The sequence below is a fragment of the Pristiophorus japonicus genome, chromosome 5 (genome assembly GCF_044704955.1).
Source record: "Pristiophorus japonicus isolate sPriJap1 chromosome 5, sPriJap1.hap1, whole genome shotgun sequence".
NCBI classification, from domain to species: Eukaryota; Metazoa; Chordata; class Chondrichthyes; family Pristiophoridae; genus Pristiophorus; species Pristiophorus japonicus.
In genome coordinates this window covers 21,779,978-21,796,819 of record NC_091981.1, presented here as the reverse complement: position 1 = coordinate 21,796,819, position 16,842 = coordinate 21,779,978, and the positions used below count along the sequence as shown (strand labels likewise).

Here is a 16,842-nt window from a genome sequence, read left to right as displayed (position 1 = left end):
AGAGAGCTTGCAGGGGAGAGAGTGAGCTGGGGTGGGGTGGGGGAGAGAGACCTTGAGGAGGGGCAGAGAGGGAGAGAGCTTGCCGGGGAGAGAGTGAGCTTGCGGTGGGGGGGGGGCGTGGGGGCAGAGCGAGAGAGAGCCTGGGGGGGGGGGGAGAGGGGGGAAGAGAGAGACACAGGTGGGGGGATCAGAGGGGAGAGAGGGAACTCAGGGAAGACGGATCATGTTCTTCCAACCCCCTGGTGCATGAAAGCTCGGTGCGTGTGTTACAAGGGACGTCGTTGGATTGGATGAAATCCGGAAGTCACGACACTGTCACTATTCACTTCATATCCAATAAACCTGTTAACAATCCCCCTCTCCCCTCCAATCCCCCCCACCTGTGCCTCTCTCTTCCCCCCTCCCCCCACAGGCTCTCTCTCTTCCCCAAGTTCTCTCTCACCCCAAGCTCTCTCTCCCCCCCAAGCTCTCTCTCCCCCAAGCTCTCTCTCCCCCAAGCTCTCTCTCCCCAAAGCTCTCTCTCCCCAAAGCTCTCTCTCCCCCAAGCTCTCTCCCCCCCAAGCTCTCTCTCCCCCCCAAGCTCTCTCTCCCCCCCAAGCTCTCTCTCCCCCCCAAGCTCTCTCTCCCCCCCAAGCTCTCTCTCCCCCCAAGCTCTCTCTCCCCCCAAGCTCTCTCTCCCCCCAAGCTCTCTCTCCCCCCCAAGCTCTCTCCCCCCCAAGCTCTCTCTCTCCCCCAAGCTCTCTCTCCCCCCAAGCTCTCTCTCCCCCCCAAGCTCTCTCTCCCCCAAGCTCTCTCTCCCCCAAGCTCTCTCTCCCCCCCAAGCTCTCTCTCTCCCCAAGCTCTCTCTCCCCCCCAAGCTCTCTCTCTCCCCAAGCTCTCTCTCCTCCCCAAGCTCTCTCTCCCCAAGCTCTCTCTCCCCCCCAAGCTCTCTCTCCTCCCCAAGCTCTCTCTCCCCCAAGCTCTCTCTCTCCCCAAGCTCTCTCTCCCCCGCAAGCTCTCTCTCTCCCCAAGCTCTCTCTCCCCCCAAGTTCTCTCTCCCCCAAGCTCTCTCTCTCCCCCAAGCTCTCTCTCGCTCTGCCACCCTATGGGGGGTGGTATAAGGTCGTGTGCTTGGGTAAAGGTCTTCAGCTGGCAGAGGGATTGCTGGTGTAATGGACTTCAGCTGGGGGAGGGATGCACTTGTGCTGGGGTAATGGATTTCGGCTGGAACTTGGTGGCTTTTGGGGAGATCTATCCTCTGTGGCTTCTGAAGTCGAAATGGATCGAATTACAAATTGGAAATTCACTCAGAACCTGGACTGGGTAGTTCCAGTTACACATTCCGAGGAACTTCAGGGTGTGGCTTATCCTCCAAGGGGACCAATCAGCAATAGGCCTGGAGAGCCAATCAACGAAACAGCTGCATTTCAGTTGGTACAAATAGACGCATCCTTAAAAAAAGGGAAAAAAAAAGGGGCCTTGAAAATGTCTGCTGTGTCACCCAGGCGGGTGGCACGGTTTAATGTTTATGTTTATTTTCAGGTAAACTCAAAAGAGTTAGACGCATCCTTAAGTGAGAGCCAGCTAAGCTGATGGGCCCTGACGCTCCATTCGGGCTCTCCCAGCCTCCCACTGGCAGGAACAAGAAAGAAAGACTTGCATTTATATAGTACCTTTCACAACCTCAGGACGTCTCAAAGTGCTTTACAGCCAATGAAGTACTTTCGAAGTGTAGTCACTGTTGTAATGTGGGAAACGCAGCAGCCAATTAGCACACAGCAAGCTCCCATAAACAGATATGTGATACTGACCAGATAATCTGTTTTTGTTATGTTAATTGAGGGATAAATATTGGCCAGGACAACGGGGATAACTCCCCTGCTCGTCTTCGAAATAGTGCGATGGGATCTTTTACGTCCACCTGAGAGAGCAGATGGGGCGTCGGTTTAATGTCTCATCCAAAAGACGGCACCTCCAACAGTGCAGCACTCCCTCAGCACTGCACTGGAATGTCAGTTTAGATACCCTGTGATAATGGATGCTTGCACTATTTTCCTGAGGAGGTTTTTCTGCCAGTCCCCTGCCGAAGTTAGGGCGGGAGAACGGGAGAACCCCTGTGGAATTTCAGGACCATGCTGTTATTGTCTGGAATTTATGCATTTGTGCCAATGTATAGCCATTTTTACATTGGCACGTCCTCGACATTGCGAAACTACGTTTTTGTGGGTCTGTGAAGCGACTGTTGGATAAGGGAGCTGGTTGTCACTGTGTGACCATGGGCAGCCAGGGCACAGACACCACTCTCCCATGCACCAAACTATCCTACTTGTAGTTGAGATCCATGGGGTGAGCAGATCCCCATCCATTTCACACCTTGATCCTTTACCTGCGTAGCTCGTAACCAACATACAAAAAAAGAAAGACTTGCATTTATATAGCACCTTTCACGACCACTGGCAGTCTCAAAGCACTTTACAGCCAATGAAGTACTTTTGGAGTGTGGTCACTGTTGTAATGTGGGAAACGTGGCAGCCAATTTGTGTGGCAAACAGCAATGTGATAATGACCACATAGGGGACTGATAGTCCTATGGCGAGCTCACCACATTGTTGGCCATGAAAACCTCAGGCCCTCTACATGCCAGAAATGCTCAGTACTTGAAAATGCGTTGGAACAAAGCCTTATACTGAGAGTGCGATGGCCTCCACAGGCAAATATCCTCTGCTCCACAATTCCTTGCCTCGTGTTGAGCGCACTGTCAAACTGCGCAGACACTGTGCTCATTAAGAAATCGCTTCTCAGTCGATGCTTTAGATGAGACCTACATGACAAGTGTCTGATTCTGATCGCGGGCTGCCAACTCCCCGTGACAGGATAGCGGGGGGCAGGGGGGGAGAGGGGGGTGGGGGGGGCAAGAGGGGGGGGTGAGGCTTTTTATTTTGCTCCTGATTTATTTTGCCCTTCTGCAACCAAAAAGCTGGAAGAGGACCTACGTTTCAACACCAACTTGTATTTATATAGCACCATGAACGTAGTAAAGTGTCACAAGGAGCTTCACAGGAGCATTATAAAACAAAACTTAACACCGAGCCACATAAGATCTTAGCGCAGGTGACCAAAAGCTTGATCGAAGAGGCAGGTTTTAAGGAATGCCTTAAAGAAGGAAAGAGAGGTAGAGAGGCGGAGCGGTTTAGGAAGGGCGTTCCAGAGCTTGGGGCAACAGAAGGCACGGCCACCAATGGTTGAGCGATTAAAATCGGGGATGTTCAAGAGGGCAGAATTAGAGGAGTACAGATATCTCGGGGGGGGGGGGGGGCGCTGGAGATCTCAGAGGTAGGGAGGGGCGAGACCATGGAGGGATTTGAAAACAAGGGTGAGAATTTTAAAATTGAGGCGTTGCTTAACCGGGAGCCTGAACATTTGGAAGGACAAAGGCCGGCAGCCTGTCACTGACCCCTGACCTTCTGTCGCCCAGCACCTCCTGCACCACACAGTGGGATCGGCACTGAGGTACTGAACGTACTGATCTCGCTAGGCCACAGTCTGCTGGCAGTTCGGGATCGAATGCTAGCAGTTGCTGCCGATCCTCTAATCCCACTGATTCGCACCTCGTTCATTCCCGCGCCCGTCACACCTTGCACACCTCACCGTCTAAACTGGTTTCCAAGCTTCCCTACGGCCTGACAATGAAAGACTTCAGGTCAGTGGGGTAACTTAATCCCCGTGCATTGCTTCATTTGCACATTCCACTTGAAGGTGAAGGGAGATTAGATGGTCGTTGTCCTCTGACAGCATTGTGACTCAGAGCAGCAGGTACTGGGGCTGTTACACCAAGTGCTGGTCCCCAATATAATTGCAACGGCAAAGACTGCTTTGGAAGGAAAACACGGAAAAAAGAGTGGGCGAGAAATTTGTGACGGAGCAAAATTGCCATTGCTGTTTCCATGGCCACAAATCCATGCTACCTCAACCTCATTGTAAAGCACTGAAGTATCAGCCTGCATTATGTGCTCAAGTCTCTGGTGTGGGACCTCTGTCTCTGAGAGCTGGCGAGAGAGTGCTACCACTGAGCAAGGTTCATGCGATCTTTCTTCCTCATTATGACCCATCTCTGCAGTGTTGGATTACACCTTCCGTCAGTTCAGGGCACGATTCATCCTAGGCGGTCCCTCGAACGAGGATGACTTGCTTCCACGAGAGTTCACAGATGTTTCAATGAAGGACCCGATGCTCCAGTCCTGAACTCCAGTTGAGGGGGTGGAAGATGCCTGTGCGTGGATTTTTTTAACGTGTGGTGACCGTTGCACACCAGCCATCACACGGGCTCGACAGAGCTAGGCCTTTATCCAGTGGCAAGGGTTGAACTGGAGACCTGCTCTGCTGCACGGACCTAGTGCGCACACATATCGCAGTGTGGGCTGGCACGTGCTGCCCCTGGGCCCTCGGCTCTTCTGGGCCCCGTACCCTCATTCACCGCACCTCCGCCACAATGTTCCAGGGCCCGGTGCTCCAGCTCTATTTATAGCCCCGACCTGCGGTGGTGTTCTCTCAACATCATGGGCTGCCCTGACGTGTGTGAGAACACGATTATCAGAGGCCTGGCAGCATGTGCATAATCCACTCACGGACTTCAGAAAGGGAGGAAAAAAGAGCTCGCCAATATTTGCTGCGTCATAGGTTTTGAAATGCCAGTCACCTGATGGACAGAAGCAATTACCAGACATTGCACACTTCAGCAGAGAAAGGCTCCTGTGCTGTTAAACAGTTTCCCTTATACATTAGAAGCCAATGGGACGAAACAGCTTCAAAATTAAATAACTGCTGAGTGATTAGCAAAGGCGTTTGAGGGCCAATATTCCCATGTCTTGGAGAAAGTAGTGCGGAGTGCCGTGGAGCAGAAACCGTGCTCAACCAGGACAGGGAGCTCAGCGCCCAAATCCCGGCCAAATTATTCTCTCACTTAATCCCTGCACCGTTCTTAACCACAGGGACAGGCAGGGAGCTGGTTCCAGAGCTCGGTCAATGCTGTTCTATAACTGACGAATTTTCCCTGCCTCCTTGTTAGGGCCTGACCTCCATTCCGTGTCTCCCCACAAAACCAAACGTAGCATCTCTTGGGAGCCAGAAGCTCAAACTCACGTCCTATTACTCCAGGCCCAGTATACTGCAGGCAGTGTTACTGCCCCAACATGGAACCGCGTGACCTCAAAGAATAAAATAACAGACTTGCATTTATATGACGCCTTTCACAATCTCAGGCTATCCCAAAGCACATTACAGACAATGAAGTATTTTTGAAGTGTCATCATGATTGTAATGTAGGAAACGCAGCAACCAATTTGTGCTCAGCAAGGTCCCGCAGACAGCAAAGTGATAATGACCAGCTCATCTGCTTGAGTGATGTTGGTTGAGGGATGAATATTGACCAGGAGCCCCTGCTCTTCTAAATAGAGTCACGGGTCATTTACGTCCACCTGAGAGGGTAGACGAAGCTCTGGTTTGTCAGCTGTGGCTCAGTGGGGAGCACACTCACTTCTCAGTCAGTGGGTTGTGGGTTCAAGTCCCACTCCAGGAACTGGAGCACATAAATCTAGGCTGACACTCCAGTGCAGTGCTGAGGGAGCGCTGCACTGTCGGAGGTGCCGTCTTTTGGATGAGACGTTAAACCGAGACCCTGTCTGCTCTCTCAGGTCGACGTAAAAGATCCCACGGCCACTATTTCGAAGAAGAGCAGGGGAGTTATCCCCGGTGTCCTGGGTCAATATTTATCCCTCAATCAACATAACAAAAAACAGATTATCTGGTCATTATCATATTGCTGTGTGTGGGAGCTTGCTGTGCGTAAATTGGCTGCCGCGTTTCCCACGTGACAACACTCCAAATGAACTTCATTGGCTGTAAAGCGCTTTGAGCCGTCCGGTGGTCGTGAAAGGCGCTATATAAACGCAAGTCTTTCTTTTTTCTTTTTGGTTTAATGTCTCATTCAAAAGGCGGCACGTGCAACAGTGCCGCACTCCCTCGGTACTGCACCAGCATCTGGAGTGCAACTTGAACCCACAAACGTTTGACACCGAGACGAGAGTGAGCCAAAGCTGTTGGTGAAATGTGGGGATGTGGTGCTGCTGAGCAGCAACAACTTGCATTTATATAGTGCCTTTTAAAGAGTAAAATGTCCCAAGGCACTTCACAGGAGATATTGACACCGATCCACAGAAGGAGATCTTTGGACAGGTGAGGTCAAAAGGTAAGTTTTAAGGAGCATCTTAAAGGAGGGGAGGGAGGCTGAGCGGTTTAGGAAGAAAATTCCAGAGCTTAGGGCCTGGGCAGGTGAAGGCACGGCCACCAATGGTGGAGCAAAGAAAATCAGGGAAGCAAGAGGCCAAAACTGGAGGATCGCAGAGATCTCAGAGGGTTGCAGGAGATTACAGAGATAGCGAGGATTTGAAAATAAGGATGAGAATTTTAAAATTGTGTCATTGCCGGACCGGGAGCCAGTGTAGGTCAGACAGTACAGGGGGGAATGGGTGAACGGGACTTGGTGCGAGTTAGGGTACGGGCAACAGAGTTTGGGATGAGCTGAAGTTTACAGAGGGTGCAAGGTGGGAGGCCGGCCAGGAATGCATTGGAATAACTGAGTGTAGAGGTAACAAAGGAATGGATGAGGGCTTCAGCAGCAGATGAGCTGAGGGCAAGGGGTGGAGGCGAACGGTGTTACCGAGGTAGAAGTAGGCAGTCTTGCTGATGGAGAGGATATGGGGTCGGAAGCTCGGCTCAATGTCAAATAGGACGCCGAGGTTGCAAACTGTCTGCTTCGGCCTCAGACAGTGGCCAGAGCGAGGGATGGAGTCGGTGGCTAGGAGTTTGTGGTGGGTGGGGACCGAAGGCAATGGCTTCCGTTTCCCAATATTTCCCATCGGAGCAGGCCGGAGAGCGGAAGGAGCAGCGTGGCGGGGTACCACTCCAGGGAGCAGCACGTGCTGGAGCAGGAGAGCAACGGCAGTGAAGAGGGACATCACCGAGATCCTGGTCGGTGATTGGAGCGTGGGCAGGTACAGCAGGAGCGGCGAGGTCAGGGCCCAGGAGCGGCGAGAGATTGTAGAGGGACGTGATCGGGGCCCAGGAGAGGCGCGAGTTCGGGGCCCAGGAAGAGGCGAGGGCCCAGGGGCAGCACGGGCCCAGCCCACACTGCGATATGTGTGCGCACTAGGTCCGTGCAGCAGAGCTGGTCTCCAGTCGTCCTGGTTGATCCTTGCCACTGGATCAAGACCTCGCTCTGTCAAGCCCGTGTGGTGGCTGGGGTGCAATGGGCACCACACGTTAAAAAAATCCACGCACTGGCATCTTCCACCCTTCAAGACTGAGTTCGGGACCTGGAATTTTAGGTCCATCATTGAAACACCCATGAATTTTTTGACGTGGAAACAAGCCATCCTCGACTCGAGGGACTGCCTATGATGATGATGATTTAATTAGAGGACATTTCTGCTCAGACAAGCAGGGTGACAGATCAAAGGCAGCGGAGGGGTCGGGAGAGGTGGCAGCTGGGTGTCGTCAGCGTATAGCGTATGTGGAAACTGACGTTGCGTTTTCGGATGATGTCGCTGAGGGGCAGCATGTAGATCAGAAATAGGAGGGGTGGGGGGGCTGGGCGCCATGGAGCTGAAATGGGGGCGGTGATTCGAGCCCCGCTCCACCCAGTTCCCAACACGATCCAACGCTGAGCGGTGGCTCGGTACTTCCCGGGAGACGCAGGGAGTGTCGCGCATGGATCCTCCCGGTGAGCAGCTATAAAGGGGAGGAAAGGCGGTGTGCTGTGGCCGCGTCTCTCCGCTGGAGGCAGGAGGGAACGGTGGAAAAAAATGACTGGGAAAGCAGAAACTTATCCAGAAAAAAAAGTTGGCAAAAAAGAGGGAGGAAGACAGAAGAAAAATATCCTAAACCGAGACCCTGCTGTACTGGGGTGTGTGCGGATGATGTCAGCTCTGCTCTGAACTACTGGAACAGCCTTGTGAACAGCAAGCTCCACCCTGCTCCCAGGTGCTGAGGGAAACAACGCTCCAGGTCACAGAGACCTTGCAGGCACCAGCCACGCACATCACACGCAAGCGTTTAAATCACAGCTTAGAAATGTAATGTCAAATCTGAAATTAAACGTAACCGTTATTAGGGCGAATTATAACTGAGAGCATAAATGTATGATGCACAACCGTTTTGATTTAAAGGCTGTCATCGGTTACCTTCCTTTCTTTCAAGCTGCACTTTATTTCTGCTTTAGTTCACCTGCTAGTTTTCTTCCCTCAACCCCTCTCCCTCCTCTCCCTCTCCTGTGGGTGGGATATGGGGCTACAGATACCGGCACCCCAGTGCACCATCCAACTGCCCTATCTCCATCTAAGTCCGTGCACAATAAGTGTTGGGAATCCTGCAGAAGTTGGAGGTATCACAGCCGAGCTGGATTCTCTCCTTGTCTGATGCAAGCGCACACTCACTCTCCAGTAGGGGCCACTGTGGGTTGCAAACTGGGCTCAATCCTTATTTTTCGTCTCCCAGCTTCCCGATGCAATGTGTGCACCTGTGACTATGCTCATAGGTTTGTAGAGCTGTTGACCCGGAGGAGGCGGGGGTCCCCGATGGAGGGCACTCTACGTGGGAGACCTCCCACTATCTATTGGGGACTTGGCCTGGAGGGTGGTGCACGGAGCAGTCCCGTGCAACAAATTTTTAAGCCGGTTCACGGGCTCCCAGGCCGCCTGCAATTTCTGCGGTCTGGAAGAGTCCGTGTTCCATGTTTTTATGGAGTGTGCGAGGTTGCAGCCCCTGTTTCATTATTTAAAGGGGCTGCTCCTCAATTTCTGGCTGCACTTCAGTCCCACACTTCTGATCTTTGAGCACCCTGTGCGGAGGGGAGCGGGTAGGTCCGAGGGCCTCCTCGTAGGACTGCTCCTGGGCACGGCCAAGGGTGCCATCAGCCGGTCCAGGCAGCGGGCGGTCGAGGGGGTCGTTCAGCCTGACTGCCTGCCTCTCTTCCGCGCCTACATCCGGGCCAGGGTGTCCTTGGAGATGGAGCACGCGGTTTCCACCGGTACGCTCGCGGCCTTCCGCGAGAGGTAGGCGCCGGAGGGACTGGAGTACATCATCACCCCCAAAAAAACAAATTTTAATTTGATTTAAGTTGATGGTCAAACGTTAATTTGTTTATTTGTTGGTTTTAATGTCCCTTTAATAAGGGGGCATTTGATTTACAGATCAACTAAAAATAGTTGTAGAGCTGTTGAGTTGTGAGTGGCTTAGCCAGTCACATGATGTTCACAAGACTCAATAAAACCCCAGCCAGTTGAGTTTAGGGGATTCACAATGAAGTCTGCAGTTGTGAGTCTAGTGGATGAACTGGAAATGTGTAGTGTGATCGTTAAATCTTTGCTAATAAACCAACTAGTTCTTAGTAGCAATGTGTTGCTATGAATTCTTAAGCAAAGAACCCATGAAGCAAATACATTATACCCGACACCAAAGGGTATGTTCACCAGCGTTGATATCAGCTAACTCGGAACAATTCAAGAGATATGCAACCCTGGGCTAGGGGAGAGGAGAATTTAACCAAGTGTCCTGCTCCTGATTACTATCCGGTGACTTCTGGTTCAAAGCGTACCCGTGGCCACTCCAAATCGGGACAGGATTGAACTCGGCTGTGGTGACCCACCTGACAATCCCTTTCTAGATCCCAGACATGAAGAATAGACATTTGACAAGGTACCAGAGAGGCCCCTAGAGTTAGGAAATGTATCCCAGCAAGAGCCAGCACATTCAAGAGGGAAGGAGAAAAAGAAAGACTTGCATTTATATAGCGCCTTTCATGACCCCCGGATGTCCCAAAGCGCTTTACAGCCAATTAAGTACTTTTTGGAGTGCAATTACTGTTGTGATGTGGGAAATGCTGCAGCCAATTTGTGTCCAGCAAGCTCCCACAAACAGCAATGTGATAATGACCAGATAATCTGCTTTAGTTATGTTGATTGAGGGACAGGTTAGATGCAGGAAGAATGTTCCCAATGTTGGGGAAGTCCAGAACCAGGGGTCACAGTCTAAGGATAAGGGGTAAGCCATTTAGGACCGAGATGCGGAGGAACTTCTTCACCCAGAGAGTGGTGAACCTGTGGAATTCTCTACCACAGAAAGTTGTTGAGGCCAATTCACTAAATATATTCAAAAAGGAGTTAGATGAGGTCCTTACTGCTAGGGGGATCAAGGGGTATGGCGAGAAAGCAGGAATGGGGTACTGAAGTTGAATGTTCAGCCATGAACTCATTGAATGGCGGTGCAGGCTAGAAGGGCCGAATGGCCTACTCCTGCACCTATTTTCTATGTTTCTATATAAATATTGGATGCGTCGATTTGTACTAACTGAACTGCAGCCATTTCTCTGATTGGCTCTCCAGACCTATTGCTGATTGGTCCCCTTGGCGGATAAGCCACACCCTGAAGTTCCTCTGGAATGTGCAACTGGAACCGCCCAGCCCAAGTTCTGAGTGAATTTCCAATTTGTAATTCGATCCATTTTAATTTCAGAAGCCACAGAGGATAGATCTCCCCAAAAGCCATCAGGTTCCAGCCGAAGTCCATTACCCCAGCACAAGTGCATCCCTCCCCCAGCTGAAGACCCTTACCTCAGTGCAAGTGCATCCCTCCGCCAGCTGAAGACGCTTACCCAAGGGCAAAACCTTATTACCCCCCCCCCATAGATGGGGCATTGTGTGTGGATTGGGTATGAAGTGAATAGTGACAGTGTCGTGGATTTCATCCACCCCAACGATGTTCCTTGTAACACACACATCGAGCTTGCACACACCAGGGTGGGTTGGAAAAACGTGATCCATCTTCTCTGAGTTCCCTCTCTCCCCTCCCCACCACCTGTGTCCCCCCCCCTCAAGCTTTCTCTTCCTCACCCAACCGCTCTCTCTCCCCGGGGCTCGGAGGATGCGTCGGCTGGAGGCAACGTAGCATTGGACGCATGCATAGAAAAGGGTTAATAGGAATTGCGCTGGCAGGGTGCGGGCACAGAGTCAGTGATATTTGTCCTAACTCTCACTTCGCGTAGAAGGGAGACTTAGTACAAATAGTTACTCCGATAAATATTAGCAGGACACTGGGGTAACGCGCCTGCGCTTCTGCAAGATAGTGCCATGGGATCTTTTACATCCAACTGAGAGGGCAGACAGGGCCTCAGTTTAACATTTCATCTGAAAGACGGCACCTCCAACAGTGCAGCACTCCCTCAGCACTGCACTGGAGTGTCAGCCTGGATTTTTGCGCTCAAGTTCCTGGAGTGGGATTTGAACCCACAACCTTCTGACTCAGAGGCAAATGTGCCACCCCCTGAGTCACAGCTGACATTTAAGGGGAGGTTGGGCAAGTATATGAGGGAGAAGGGAATAGAGGGTTATGCTGATAGATTTCGATGAGGAAAGACAGGAGGAGGCTCGAGTGGAGCATAAACGCCGGGGTGGACTGGTTGGGCTGTTTCTGTGCCCTATATCCTATGCAATCTTGTGCAATACAACACACGCTGATTGCTTTGTTAACTGATAATCAGCACATAAACCCATGGCACCTGCCATATACCTTCAGAATCGCTTCTCGGCCTTTTGGTTAAGATCATGCGTAACCGACCTGACAGGGGAGTAACCATGACCCCAAAGTGGTTCTCCCTGGATCAGGAAGGTGGTTCTCCAATGCTTTTTGGAAATAGGAGTTGGGTGGGGTGGATTGACCCATCCACCTCCACGGAGGTGTGTGGGGTTGCTAACCCATCCACCTCCATGGCACGAACCTGGTATTGCAGTACTTCCAGGAACGGTGCAGTGGCTCTCGGCCTTTTGGCTAAGAGCATTGGCGCAGAGTGATCCTTGATGTGTGCAAGGTGACCTCTGGCGTTTGTGATTTGACAAAGAATTGGAAAGATTGGCTACGAATAATTAAAAAAAATTAAAAAAAGGCTCCCAACCAGCACCTTTTTCCCACAGCCCACTCCCTCAATCACAGGACCACCTTGCTCAGCGCACTTACCGCACAACAGCAAGAAAATACCCTTTATTTTTTTTTTTAAAGAGTAATTATGAATAAACAATATAGATATATATATAGAATAACAAGTAGCTGGTGGTGAGCGGAAGACTATAATCTAACCCTGCGGGTTCTGCTGATGTCCATAAATCGCTTTAGATTTGGTTGCGTCGTCTGGACTCAATTGCAGCCTTGAACCCTTTGGCTGGTTTTCTGGCGTCCCATATTAAACCTACTTCAATCACCGGCTACAAAACCACGCGTTATGAAAAACATTGGCACTAAAGCTAAGAAAAGGTTTACTCACAGATTTTCCGTGGAGTCTGCCGCTATGCGCTGGTCTTTCCCGTTCGGAATACTGTGATCAAAGACGATGGTCTCCGTGTTGGCTAAGCAAAACCCATTCGAACGCATAATTTCTGTGGAGAAAAAAAACCAAACAATACTGGTTTGATTCAGGTAAATGAGACGTGTAGAGCTGGGCTCGCTGCATGTCGCGATGACATTTCATGGCGAGCTCCAAAGACCTGGTGTGTAAACAGCCAAGGCAGCGGGGATTTTGCTAGATACAGTTCCACAGCTGACACCTCACCCAGGTTGCCCTGTGAAGGTATCAGCTGTGGCTCAGTGGGTAGCACACTCCCTTCTAAGTCCGAAGGCTGTGGGTTCAAGTCCCACTCCAGAGATGTTAACCCATAATCTAGGCTGGCACTCTGAGGCAGTGCTGCATTGTTGAAGGTATTGTCCTCTGGATGAAACATTAAACTGAGGCTGCGTCTGCCCTCTCTGGTGGATGTAACTGATCCCGTGGCTGCTATTTTCAGCCATGGCTCAGTGGGTCACACTCTCTCACCTCTGAGTCAGAAGGTTGTGGGTTCAAGTCCCAATCCAGAGACTTGAGCACAAAAATCTAGGCTGACACTCCAGTGCAGTGCTGAGGGAGTGCTGCATAGTCGGACATGCCATTTTTTGGATGAGACGTTAAACCAAACCTTGTCTGCTCTCTCAAGTGGATGTAAAAGATCCCATGACACTATTTCGAAGAAGAGCAGGGGAGTTATCCCCGGTGTGGTGGCCAATATATATCCCTCAATCCACATAACAAAACAAGATTATCTGGCCATTATAACATTGTTGTTTGTGGGAGCTTGCTGTGCGCAAAATTGGCAGCTGCGTTTCCTACTTTACAACAGTGACTACACTCCAAAAGTACTTTGGGACAACATGAGGTCGTGAAAGATATAAATGCAAGTCTTTCTTTTCCTCATGTGTGAGCCTAGCCAGCAAATGGAGGCACATTGTTCAACTATGGGCTTATCACAACCCTTCATTCACCCTGTGCACACACACGTGCGTACATGCTTTTCAGCAGCAGTCACTAGATGGCGATCAAGAGCGGGAACCTCGGCTGATACTATTCAGCTAACCCAGATGTGTTAAGGCACACCTACAACAATCCTAGCTGAAGTCAGGTCGACTCCGCACAGACTGGAGATTGACCGGGTATCTTCCTTGCACTCGTGGCTTATCCCCCACATTGGGTCCTGCATATACCAGCGGAGGCACCTGAGAAAAGACTGTCCTCAGAGGTTCAAAACTTATCGCAACCGCTCCATCGGCAGCAGAGTGGAGCAGAATCTCCATACACCTACATCCCGAAATGGCAAGGACGGGGTCGTTTGCATGGTTGGGTCGGAATACCAACCACTGTAAGGTCACTTCAACGGCATCCATCCCATTTGGCCTTGTGAGATGGCGGGGTCTACAGTTGTTCCACTTGAGATGCACCCAGGCTCTTTCAGGAGCCAGTTTACCTCATGCTGTAAGGTGCTGGACTCCCTCTGGGATTAATTACCTTAAAGCAGGTAAGGTCTCAGGCCTTTTGAAAGGCCCCAGAGACTGACAGCAACTCTTAGCTGGCGTGAGCGCCATTGAGGCTCTTTAAAGGCAGCAAATGTGGACTTTCTGGAGTATTGTTCTGTCCAGAAACGTAGGGCAATTTGGCGGTGGTGAATATTGGGTGAACAGCACTGGTCCGCAGCATAACTAAGACCGCCTATTTCCACCTCCATAATATCGCCCGTCTCCGCCCCTGCCTCAGCTCATCCACTGCTGAAGCCTTCATCCATGCCTTTGTTACCTCTAGACTTGACTATCCCACACAATCCTGGCTGGCCTCCTACATTCTATCCTACGTAAACTAGAGGTGATCCAAAACTTGGCTGCCCATGCCCTAACTCGCACCAAGTCCCGCTCACCCATCACTCCCTGTGCTCGATGACCTACATTGGCTCCCGCTTAAGCAACGCCTCGATTTCAAAATTCTCATCCTTGTTTTCAAATCCCTCCATGGCCTCGCCCCTCCCTATCTCTGTAATCTCCTCCAGCCCCACAATCCCCCACCTCCCGAGATATCTGCGCTCCTCTAATTCTGCCCCCTTGAGCATCCCTGATTATAATCGCTCAACCAATAATGGCCATGCCTTCTGTGGCCAAGGCCCTAAGCTCTGGAACTCACTACCTAAACCTCTCCGCCTCTCTACCTCTCTTTCCTCCTTCAAAACGCTCCTTAAAACCTCCTTCTCCGACCAAGCTTTTGGTCACCTGCCCTAATTTTTCCTTATGTGGCTCGGTGTCATATTTTTATCTCTTAATACTCCTGTGAAGCACCTTGGGACTTTTCACTACATTAAAGGCGCTATATAAATACAAGTTGTTGTTGGTCCGTAGGTATGAATTGTTCACAGTTACACCTGCCAATTTGTTTTTTTGCACAGTTAATCAGCTGCTAATAAAAGCAAATATGTCAAAGCGATACTTTCCTTTTTGTTAGTGGGTCACCAATGATGGAGAAATAAAAGAGACATTTTGGGCCTCTGACACTGACAGCCTGAGGTAAATAATTTACTACCCAATCTGTACAGTGACTGACATTATTTTGCTAAAATGCATTACCGACGATCTCTCCTGGTTCTGCCTCGCTTTTCACTGCAGCAACCAGAAGGTGGCAGTAAAGTGCCTATAATAAACACTCAGCAGCTGATCCTCGGCCTACAGAGGCCCAACAAATCCGAACCCAATGCTTTTTGTTAAGGCAAATGCACAAACTGCGATAAAATAAGTTCAGGAGGCTATTTTTCTTTTGGTAGCTATAATGCCTCATTTGACCACACCACGAGGGGAAATTATTCACGGCGAAAGCTGCTTCATACTGCGAGAAGACACGGGGATTTGAAATACTTCAGCTGTATCAACATTATCTTCAGAAATAAGGAGGTGGGTTCAATTCTGTTTGCGAACCATGTTTGCTGGCACTACTAAATATAAAGAAAGAAAGACTTGCATTTATATAGCCCCTTTCATGACCACCAGACATCTCACAGCCAATGAAATACTTTGGTGTGTAGTCACTGTTGTAATGGGGGGAAATTCCCACAAACAGCAATGTGATAATGACCAGATAATCTGTCTTTGTTATGTTGATTGAGGGATAAATATCAGTCAGGCCACAGAGGACAACTCCCCTGCTCTTCTTTGAAATCTTGCCAGGAGATCTTTTACTTCCACCTGAGAGAGCCGACAGGGCCTCACTTTAACATCTCATCCAAAGGATGGCACCTCTGATAGTGCAGCACTCCCTCAGCTCAAGTGCCTGGAGTGGGACTTGAACCCACAACCATTCTGACACAGAAGACAAGTCCTCTACCCACTGAGCCACAGAAAGCTCCGGAAGTGTTTGTACTACATCCCCTTAAAGGGGAATGGAATGTGACAAGGCTTTTCATGTGAAATATTTCCAGTGATTTATTGTCGATGAACCCTCCTCCTCCCACATCGACACATAGCTGCAGCTCTCTGGGAGAGGACTTTTATTCTGTGTAGTACACATCACATCCAAATGAAACCAATTCTCAAAGATGTAACTATATTAAGGGATTAGTTCTGCCAAGCTCAGTGACATGAATGTTAATGCTGGCAATTTGACCAACTCAAGATAGGCTAAGCTTTCAGAAGGTTCCAGCTGATCTCCCATGGCATTGCTCACAACAACAACTTGTATTTATATAGCGCCTTTAACGTAGTGAAACGTCCCAAGGAGTATTATGAGATGAAAAATTTGACACCGAGCCACACAAATAGAAATTAGCGCAGGGTTGGTCAAAGAGGTAAGTTTTAAGGAGCATCGTGAAGGAGGAAAGAGAGGTAGAGAGGCGGAGAGGTTTAGGCAGGTACTTCCAGAGCTTAGGGCCTAGGCAACAGAAGGCACAGCCACCAATGGTTGAGCGATTATAATCAGGGATGCTCAAGAGGGCAGAATTAGAGGAGCACAGACATCTCGGGGGTGTTGTGGGGCTGAAGGAGATTACAGAGATAGGGAGGGGGTGAGGCCGTGGAGGGATTTGAAAATAAGGATGAGAATTTTGACATCGAGGCGTTGCTTAACCGGAGCCAATGTAGGTCGGTGAGCACAGGGGTGATGGGTGAGCGGCACTTAGTGCGAGTTAAGACACAGGGCAGCCCATAGGTAACCTGGGGGTCGGAGAATGGTCGGATGCTTCAGGCAAATCTGGTGCGTTCCTTGAAGGAGGCGGCTCAAGTATTCCCCGTGGAGGAAGTGATGTCAATAGGCCGGGAGGTTAATATCGCCAGCTGGTGATGGACATTTTCAGGCGATGGTCCCTTTAAACTGGGCGGCGCCATCTGGAGCTCCCGCGCAGCCGGCTCTTAAAGGGACAAACTGCGCAGGCGGGAAATTTTTTAATGGCCCGCGTAGCTTCTTAAAGGGGCCACGCGGCCCAAAGA

At 50.4% G+C, this 16,842-nt stretch overlaps 1 protein-coding gene and 1 non-coding gene across 2 annotated transcripts in view; one reads left to right on the top strand and one right to left on the bottom strand.

Moving 5' to 3' along the window:
• The window catches only part of LOC139263755 (PX domain-containing protein 1-like), a 78,804-nt gene that overhangs the window by 17,488 nt on the left and 44,474 nt on the right, over positions 1–16,842 (bottom strand). Inside the window, exon 4 of the mRNA XM_070879803.1 lies at positions 12,347–12,458. Coding sequence (XP_070735904.1) covers positions 12,347–12,458 — 112 coding nt within the window. The remainder of the gene's footprint in view (positions 1–12,346; positions 12,459–16,842) is intronic.
• Positions 11,606–11,802, top strand: LOC139264946 (U2 spliceosomal RNA). Its single transcript, XR_011593430.1, has one exon. It is a non-coding gene; the product is annotated as a U2 spliceosomal RNA (small nuclear RNA).